The 10,494-nt window shown below is 38.2% G+C and overlaps 1 protein-coding gene across 1 annotated transcript in view; it reads right to left on the bottom strand.

The window, feature by feature from the left end:
* Positions 1–6,447: 6,447 nt before the first annotated feature.
* Positions 6,448–10,494, bottom strand: part of DECR1 (2,4-dienoyl-CoA reductase 1) — a 40,262-nt gene continuing 36,215 nt past the window's right edge. Inside the window, exons 7-10 of the mRNA XM_040493938.1 lie at positions 9,515–9,587; positions 7,222–7,368; positions 6,704–6,766; positions 6,448–6,603 (exon numbers count right to left, since the gene is read on the bottom strand). Coding sequence (XP_040349872.1) covers positions 6,544–6,603; positions 6,704–6,766; positions 7,222–7,368; positions 9,515–9,587 — 343 coding nt within the window. The 3' untranslated portion in view covers positions 6,448–6,543. The remainder of the gene's footprint in view (positions 6,604–6,703; positions 6,767–7,221; positions 7,369–9,514; positions 9,588–10,494) is intronic.

Here is a 10,494-nt window from a genome sequence, read left to right as displayed (position 1 = left end):
AATTTCCTACATTCATCTGTTCATGACAGATGAAAATAGCTGTTAATTACAAAGTATATACCAAAATGGGGGCAGGCTTGGCACTCTTACCATTGTAGCATTGAAAAAGAAAATAAGGGGTGCCTGGGTGGCTCAGTCGGTTAAGCATCAGACTTCAGCTCAGGTCATGATCTCACTGTTTGTGAGTTCGAGACCCACATCAGGCTCTGTGCTGACAGCTCAGAGCCTGGAGCCTGCTTTGGATTCTGTCTCCCTCTCTCTCTGCTCCTCCCCTACTCACGCTCTCTCTCTTCCTCTCTCTCAAAAATAAATACATATAATTTTTTTAAAAGGAAAACAACAGCGATAAAAGTCTGATATCTGGGGTCACTTCCTAGAAAGCCCATAGGAATAGTGGTCATGAATCTAGCACTTGGCCTATCATGGTGAACTTGAACTCCTGAGCTCTATCAGGGAAAGAAATTCTTATAGCTCAGCAAAATCAGTCACACTTCCTTCTAAGTGATGGGCCTGCCTCCTGGAGCAGAAAACAGAAGAGAGTAAAGGAATCTGACAGGGCAGATGTAAGGTAGCTTATGCACACCTCCCTCAGATTACAAACAAAATTCATTCCAGGTACATTATCAACCCATGTGCAAAAGGTATACAGACGACGATGTGTTAGAATACCTTCCATCCCTCATGCATGGAAAGATTCCTTAACAACCAATTATGAAAAAACATTGAGTAATTGGACCCTATTAACCGTAAGAACTCTATTGCCCCCCCCCCCAAAAAAAAGTCACTGTTAAGAAAGTAAAAAAATCCAACATCAGAGTGTGAGAAGATATTTGGGTTGGCTCAAAACCTTGGGAGCTTTCCAGGTGAAATCTGAAATTCCTCCCCATACACGGAGGGCAGGGAGAGACTGAAGAAAGAAACAGGATTCCAAATTATAGGTGGCAGAGTAATAAACAAGGGAACTTACTCAGGCTTGTCTTGAATAACCCCAGGACGGATAAATCTTCATACTCACCCACCGGAATCTTTTTTTTTTTTTTTAACGTTTATTCATTTTTGAGGGAGAAAGAGCACGAACAGAGAGTCCAGGTAGTTTCAACAACACGTTGCTGACTTGAGGCTTCATGCTTGAAAACCACTCGAGCCAGGAAACAGTGGGTACGTGGAACCAACATTCCAAGGGGATGAGAACCCTCTGACTGCCCAGGTGCAGCTCTCGGGTCAACCAGCGGTCACGTCCTCCCGATGACCTCCTCCAACAATTTGTAGCACATATAATTGACAAAGGTACTTATCCAGAGATATATAAACGTTACTCCAAAAATTAATTTTAAAAGCATAACCCGATAGAAAAAATGTGTAAGAAAGTTGAACAGGCTTTACAAATAAAAAAGCTCTCTAAACAGCCAAAATAAATAAAAGGATTCAACTTTATTAGTAATGAGAAATGCAAATTAAAACAAATGAGATACTGCCACACACTTATCAGAAAGGTTAAAATTAAAGGGATGCTGAGGGGCGCTTTGCTGGCTCCGTCGGTTGAGCGTCCAGCTCTCGGTTCCGGTTCAGGGCATGATCTTGGGGTTTGTGAGGTCGAGCCCCATGTCGGGGTCTGCTCTGACTCTGCGGAGGCTGCTTGGGATTCTCTCTCTCTGCCCCTCCCCCGATCGCACTCTTTTTGTCTCTCAAAATAAAGAAATAAACTTAAAAAAAAAATAAAGAGATCTTAAATGCTAAGTATTGGTGAGGGCATGGCACAGTGGAAATTCTTACTGCCGGGTGGGAGGTTAAACTGGGATATTTTGGAAAGCACTGTGGCAGTGTCTAGTAAGTGTGAATGTATACACGCCTTATATCCCAGCAATTTCACTGCTAGGTTTTATCAACCTAACAGAGAAAGGTCTGCATTGTCACCAAAAGAATGCTTACAGTCGCGTCGTATTTGGCCTAACCCCAAACTAGAAACCCCAATGCCCACCAATAGCAGGACTAACATATGAATTGTGGTGTATTCATACCACATTGTTATGTAGCAATGAGAATGCATAAAGAATTGAGACACAGATAAAAACCAGAAACAGGGTAATACAAGGCATAGGATTCTACTTTATATAAGCTTCAAAAGTAGCTTAGCTATGGTGGTAGAAGTCAAGAGAGTGACCCGTTTTACAGCAGGTTAAGTCATGATGAGAGACACAAGCAAGGCTTCCGGACTCCTGATGATGTTGTTTTTCACCTGGGTTGTGTTGGCACACGTGTATTCATTTTGCGATAATTCGGTTTGTGTACCTTAAGAAATCATCCGTCAAACAAAAAGGTTCAAGAAATTAATGGTGCGTGAGCAGGGATTTAGAGAAGCACATTCCTAGGACAAAGGAGCAGCTAGTGCAAAGGTTGTAGGTCGAAGAACCCCTAGGAACAGAAGGAAAGCTGCTGTGGCAGAGCCTGGGTAGAGGGCAGAGTGTGAGGCAGAGCAGGCAAGATCTCCTCTGCCAGGATTAGTTGATTTTATGCTAAGTGCCATTTATCCTGTCTCCAAACACAAGGATTATTTTACCTCACAGTTGAGAAATAGAAGACTTTAGAAGAGGGGCGCCCGGGTAGCTCAGTCGGTTAAGCGTCTGACTTCGGCTCAGATCACGATCTCACAGTTCATGAGTTTGAGCCCCGCGTATGGTTCTGTGCTGACAGCTCAGAGCCTGGAGCCTGCTTCGGATTCTGTGTCTCCCTCTCTATCTACCCCTCACCTGCTCTGTCTCTCTCTCCCTCTCTCTCAAAAATAAACAAACATTAAAAAAAAGAAGACTTTAGAAGAAAATTCAAGTTAAAGGGATTGAAGTTGAGAATGAATTCACGAAAGCCTAATAAATAGTTTCATGTTCAATGAACAAAATAATAAAATTGATCAAGAACAAAAAATTTTATAAGCTTTTTCCCCTTGAAGGCTTTTGCAATAGAACTGTAAGTCATAAAGACCCTGTTATTGCCTCTTGGTTTTAAATTAGGATCCCAAGAAATGGTCTAATTGGGAAGAAAACGACCTTGACTGATGGAGTGACCTTAGGCATATCATAACTTCCCTGAGTTCTCAGTTCCCTCAGATATAAAATGAAGGGGTTAAGAAGTATCTTCTAAGGTTTTCGGGCTCTAAAATTCTATTGTTCAAAGTCACTTAAATTCTTGCTGCTTTAGTTTTTTCCATAAGAACAATATGACAACTGTTATTCCATACATGACACGTTTCCTGAAGGTGTTTTCATATATTAATGATAAGATCGGTGATATTATTATCAACAATCCTTATTTTAATGTACTGAGTATTAACTCTTCCGTTAGTGTGTTCGAAGCAGGACCCTTTGAAAAGGTACTAAGTAGAGTGACAAACTAATAATTCTTAAGATGAAACATTGATGTGGTTACAGCCCCAAGGTGGTAAGTCATTACATACAGTGACTACTCATCAATAATGTGTCTTGCAGGCTTCCTGAAAACGTTTCTTTCCTAGCAAGAAATTTCAATGAATTGATAGCCTCGTAATCTCTCTTTTCTGGCCTTCTCTTCCATGCCTGCAAGCTCTTCTTCCTCACTCATCATTTGCAATAGAATATAATAAAGAAGCAAACTCTAAGAGATGATTAATAGAAGAAAAATGTGTCTAAAAACTTGGACAAAACAAAGTTTTTATGATACCCAGTGAAGATACCAACAGGTAAAAAACACAAACGGGACATTCAATTGTGTAGAAAAGTATTCAATATCACTAACAAATAAACACATACTTGAAGAGAAGCTTTATCCTTTACTTATGAATTGAGGAAATAGTTTGAAAATCAGACCACCGCATGTTGGCAGGTACTTGTGGAAACTGGCACAATCACACACAGCTCAGGGTGCTCTTAACCCATACAAATCTTAGGAATAACAATTTTAAAATGTGTATCCAGGGTCTTAAAAAGCTCCATAACCTTTGATTAATAATATGACTTCCAGAAATCTGTCAGGAGGAAAAAATTCCAAATTCTGAAAGGTTTTTCATGCACAAAGATGCTCATCATAGTTTTCTATACTATACTGGAAATAAAAATAACCAATTCTGAGAATAAAGAATCAAATCAAGTATGATATATATAAACCATGAAATACAAAAAAATCAGATTTGTTTAAAAAAACAGTATCTGATCTATCATACACTCTCAACTATTAAAAAAAGAGGAAAGTTGAAAAAACACTGGAAAAAAACTATAGTTATGAAGTTATACAAAATGTAAACACTGAATACTAATTTAAGCAAAATTAGAAATATGGTTTTCTTGGTAGATTTAGTGGAGGGAAAGAGTGTATATTACAGGAAAAAAAGTTTAAAAAGCTGAGGAGCTTACTATGGACTGTGGTAGTTCTCTTTCTGTGCAAATTATATAAACAAATTACTTCCATAAAATATAAAATTAAATTAAAAGGTAAAAGATCAAAAACAAATATACCAAAGTATTAACAGGTATTTTCTTTAGAAAGTTAGTTTTTTTTTAATTTTTTTTTTTTAATGTTTATTCATTTTTGAGACAATGCAAGAGACAGATTGCAAGCAGTGGAGGGGCGGACAAAGAGAGACACATAATCTGAGGCGGACTCCAGGCTCTGAGATGTCAGCCCAGAGCCCGACAGGGGCCGGAACTCACAAACCGTGAGATCATGACCCGAGCCAAAGTCTGACGCTTAACCGACTGAGCCACTCAGGCGCCCCTAGAAAGTTAGTTTTTAATGCTTCCTATGCGTTTGTATTCTCATGTTTTCTACGATAAACAAGTCTTAAAAATGAAAGGGTCAAATGACAGGAGGGCCCACCATTCATTTGTTTATTTTACATTTTACAGTATTTTCTTTCACTTGATCCTCATAAGAACCCCGCCAAACAGGTATTATAATCCTGAACTTTATAACAAGGAAAAGAAGAAGTGATGAAACTTATACAAGTTCATTTATGTAACTACTGGCACCTTTTTATTTTTTCCTACACCATAAGAGGTACTGATAATTTGAAAACAAAGATGTAGGCAGACAAGAGGAAAATGAGGGTTAGCATTAAAGGTGAAACGCAAACTGGGTACCTGCATTGCGAGAGCGTGAAGACATGTGACATCCTAAAAGGCCCAGTATAATTGAGAATGTCAAGGCCACTTATTCCAAAACTATAACATTACCCATTTACGCACACAATTTAATATAATTTATATGCACAATTAACTGTGAACGTAGTAAGAGTGTCCGTGTGGGGCTTACAACATAGATATTCAAACAGGAACACTAGATTCCTTTGCAGATCTGTTCAGAGGAGGTATGATGGAAGTTGGTCCCCTCTCTTGGTAATTTGGGCAATGGGGATAGTCCAGTGAGCATGTTTATGAGAGATGCCTGTGACAGCCAAACAGACCTTTTTTTTAATATAAGCTCAAAATTATAGCTACATAGACTAGATGGCTTTATTACTTGATCCTCAGGATGACAAATTAGTCAAACCCAATATGAAATGAAATGAAATTACACACAAAAATATTTTATAAGCTTGTTCATCTTCTCTACCTAGAGAAATCTACTCTTCTTTTAAAGCTGAGATGGAATACTATTTCCTAGGTGTCACTTTCTCTAAACTCTAGAGTCAGAATGAATTACTTCCTCTTCCACACTTCAACACTGCTGGAATAGTAATTATCACAATGCATCAAAAATAATTATTTATAGGTCTCTCTATCCTGCTAGATAATATTTCAAGAAGGCAAGGCTGTAGATTGTTCATGTTGTATACTCAGTACCATATAAAATGCCAGGCTATAAAATAGGTCCCGGTAAAATTTTCTTTGAATTAATATTGAGCTATCTAAAGAAGATAATTCACAAGTCCAGTGCAAAGGAAATATAATGGAGGGGTGCCTGGGTGTCTCAGTTGGTTAAGCATCTGAGTCTTGATTTCAGCTCAGGTCATGATCTCAGGGTCATGAGATCAAGCCCCAGGTGGGGCTCCGTGCTGAGCGTGGAGCCTGCTTGGGACTGTCTCTCTTGCTCTCTCTCTGCCCCTCTTCCCGCTAGCATGCACGCTCTCTCTTTCAAAAATAAACAAATAAACATTTAAAAAAAGGAAATATAATGAAAAGGCAGAGTCCATTAAATCTACTGTATACCCTCTACTTTTGTTTTTTTAGGCCCCATCCCCATAGGCATGGTTTAATATGTAACTCAAATGTTACTTTGACCATTAAGATTCTCCTGACTTTTTCAAGTTATAATATCTGTTTCCTTCTCTGCATTTCCAAGCATTTTACCTCCACCAAAGCCTTTACTCATTAGCCTTTTTTATTTTTAAAAAAACTTTTGAAGGGATAATTTCCCATCTTACAGATCTTTAAATATAAAATGTATACCTACAGCTGGCCCAGCACGATACACACCCAGGCCGTGTTTGTTCGTTAACAATTTATTAGACTTGAAAATATTCAAAAGATCATAGACTGTATCATTTCCACTGTAACCAAGATGAAGGCCAGAGTGATCTTAGGAGCCTTTTGTCTTCCTGATGAGTCCTTCTATTGTGTCCCACTGCTCCTTAGTGACCTAACACAAACAGAAAGCCAACTTAATGTGGTTCTTGCATATTTTTAAAGCTTAGTATCTTAGCTGCTAATATTATATTATATTCACAAAACGGCATTACCTTCCTCAGACTGTTGAATTCCCCTGAAATAAATGCTTCCTCTCCACCATCAAATCTAATGACCTGAAGGAAAAAAAAAAAAAAAAGCAAAAATTCTGAAACTAACGCCTTTTAAAACGGTTCTGAACCATTAGACATTCTCTCATCTTGATTGGATGGAACATCTCCTCGGCACTTTCAATCAAAGCCCAAATTCTGAAGACAAAAGTGATGATTAAACCTAATCTGATTAACTCATTTTAGAATCCTTTTTCCCCCATCTCCACAATTTCAAATTCTACCCGATATTAAAAATCATCTTAAAGGCATGTCTTCCAAGGTAATTTGCATTTAATAAAATTAATTTATCCATGAAAAAATTCCATAGGCTAAACAATCTACATTAACATTTTATATTGTTTGCAGCTAAATAAATATTTTAAATCATATTTATATTCAATATTGTCAGGACTGGTTCCACAACACGCCTTTCCACCCCAAATCCACATCCCCCAAAAGTTAAGAGAAACAATGCTTACTGCCCCATTAATCCAAGAAGCATAGTCACTACAAAGAAAAGCAGCAAGATTTGCAAGTTCTTCTGTAGTTCCCAGCCGACCACAGGGGATTCTGTCAATCATTTCTTTCTCAAATTCTCCAGTTGGATCAAGACGGCTAAAGGCACCCTTAGATATTAAGAAAATAGTTAGGTCGCGTTTTTTGTTAACGCAACTCCTTTCCTATCTAAGAAACAAGTTTGTAAGAAATGGAATATTACTATGGCAGCCAGTTCATACCTTAGGCCTTGTAAACAACAGAGGAGATTGCCAAATTCTTCCATATTCATTTTAGCTCAAAACAGGACATTTTATCTTATACTGACATAAAAAAAATTACCAGAAAATATGACCTTTTTACCTTTGTTTCCTTCATCCATAAAATAAGGATACCTGTCATTAGCCACCTCAAAAGACTGTTATAAGCATCAAAGGAGAAAAAGTATATGAAAGTACTCGGAAATACCTACAAGCCCAGTGTGCTGGACGTAGTAGTGATATTGTCATTTGATTTAGAAATCAGAAAAGTACCTCAAGTAGGAAACCTTTCAGGGGAAATTCCTTTTCTCCTCCTTTCTTCTCAAAATAATTGGAAAGAAGGAAAGCAAGTAGGGAGGAATACTAAATTCAAGTAGGTCTTAAAGAAAAAAAAAAAAAAAACCAAAAAACTAAATTTGCCAAACAATGTCTGCCTTCTGTTAATGATATGAAGGTGCGGACCAAGGTGAAGTACGTATGTGCACGGATCAAAAAATAAATACATAAAAGACTGGGTTTCTCTGTATCAACGCCTGGGAGCCGAGGTGACAGCTGTCTTCAATAAAACAGGTATGCGACAGAGCAAGCCCTCGGGAGGCTCCTTGGGGGGTCCTCCAGCTCTCCCTGCGCACGAATCAACCGGTGGAGATAAAGGGTAGCAACGGGCTACCTGGCTCTACCACTGCTTGCTTCAGAGTTTCTAGACTTCAATTTTCTTTTAAACTCTTTAAAGCTACATGCGTGTTATCTGTGTACAACTTATACCTCTACTGCTACGCTGCAAGCTCCTTGATCACAAGGACTTATACCTCTACTGCTACATTGTAAGCTCCTTGACAGCAAGGACTCTGGCACAAATGTTTTTGTATTTTCTCAGTACCTTTGCATACAGCAGACACTCAATATATGTTAAATAAGTAAATAAAATGCAGGTGATCTTTCCCAGTTAGTGAGGGCTTAAAAAGAAGCTCTGTGACTCCAGGGTTTTCTTCGGATAGCGCTCAGCACAGTGCTGCCCTGAATCACGTGTGTTAATACATGCTTTTGAGTTATTTTTCCATTAATTGTATTAGACTCTTTATTATTGAAGTGTCAAATAAGATAGCCAAGTTTCAGTCACTCAGGTAGTTCTCCTTTCCATTTCCCCCCCTTCAAGCTGGTAAAGAAACTAATACAGCCATTTACTCGTTGATATTTAATACCCAGAACTACCTACAATCCAAATGCTCCCTAGCATTATTTTCTAAAGTATTTATTGATACAACTAGAACAAGTGATCACACTCCACTGAGGCCTTCAGAGCTATATGCCAGTTAGTGTTGTAAATTCTTGCTTCACATGAAAACAGAAAGTGAGAGGGAAGTTATCTGGGGCAATGTGAGAGAACACAGAACCTGTGGACATTCTGAGCAGCAACCGTAACAGCACTAGTGATCATTATAAGTTGCAGTGAGTATCTGTAATGATTATTAATTATAGGTGAAATGCACACCATCAGAAAGATTTGTAATCAGAGACATGGGAGTCAAATGGCATGCATAATTGAGTGTCTGAAAGTGAAAGGCAGAGACATGAGCAAAGAAAACGCTACCTATCGCAAGAGCAGAGAACCTTCTAGAACATCTTTTAAAATAAAAATATACTTCCATTTCCAGGAACTAAAAAAAAAAAAAACGGATGTCAATCAAAGAAAGAATCCTTAAAATACGGTGAAGATTAAGAAATATAGGGTAATAACAGATCACTGAAGCAAATCAGACAAAATACCAAAATTGATGGCACAAAAGATCCCAGAAGATTATGACACTGAAATAGATCTTATCAAGAAATTATATAGCTGCTGTATTCCTGTCCACCTCCTTACTTATAGTGGATAATGGCAAAACCCTCTTCTCTACCACTAGGGCTCCAAGCTCAGACATCTCTGACAAGTCCTGCACACAACAATCAGAATATTTCTACCAATATTTCATTCCTTAATCATTCACAATGAGATACTAGACAAACTAAACCTTACTTTCGTTTTTATAGGCCCCGGTTGAATCACATTGAATCGTAGTCCATATCTACCCCATTCAGCTGCAAGAGACCTAAAAATTAAAACATAGATTCTGAAATATTACACTATATGCTAAAAATGCTAACAACCAAGACTCACTGCATGCTCACTACATGCCAGGGACTACAACCCCGAAGTACGTACTATTATTATTCCCCATATTATAGACAAGGAAACTGAGGCACAGAGAGGTTAAATCACTTGCTCTGGGTCACACAGCCCATAAATCAACTTTAAGTGGTCTAGCTCCAGAATTTGTACCTTTAATCACTCTGTTTTAATATCTACTATTTATGTAGCAGGATTCTCACACAGAGTCCTGACGCCAAGGCTTTTCTTTCCAGGAAGCAACTTTATTTGTGCCAGCATCGCTCAGTTGGGTTCATTTCTGAAGAACTGAGACCCGAACACCACGTGGCATAGTTTTTTACATATTTTTTACTTCTTTGTCTCCCACATATGGTAACATACAGACATGTAGTCTGATTAAGTGTCCCATGTTACAAGGTCATGAAGGATGTTGTCATGTATGCGTATACAACCGGAATGCCTTGAGGTTTTTTTTTTTCTTTTTTCTTTTCTTTCCTTAGGGAGGGGACCCTACCACATTTACATTTTAGTGTCCTTCCATAATCACTATGCTCTACCACCCACCATTTACACTGCAAACCAAGTCCAATATCAAAATACATTATTAGAGTAAGTATCACAATTTAGCATGAAGAGTGAGAGAATCATGCCCTCCCCCACATCTTCTGGAGTTCAGTCCTACATGTACAAAGTCCAAAATAGCTTGACTTATATATGGCCCGTTGGATTACAATGTTTACAGCATCACAAGTGCTTTTAAGTAAGAGATGAATTACAAAGATATAAAATACTATCTATATCCATGTTTAATGAGGCTTTAATATAATTGTTGAACTGCACTCAAAAGG

Source organism: Herpailurus yagouaroundi, unplaced genomic scaffold (assembly GCF_014898765.1).
Source record: "Herpailurus yagouaroundi ecotype Mexico unplaced genomic scaffold, PumYag 186, whole genome shotgun sequence".
Taxonomy (NCBI): Eukaryota; Metazoa; Chordata; class Mammalia; order Carnivora; family Felidae; genus Herpailurus; species Herpailurus yagouaroundi.
The sequence above is the reverse complement of the archived record's forward strand: the minus strand, read 5'-3'. Positions and strand labels throughout refer to the sequence as shown.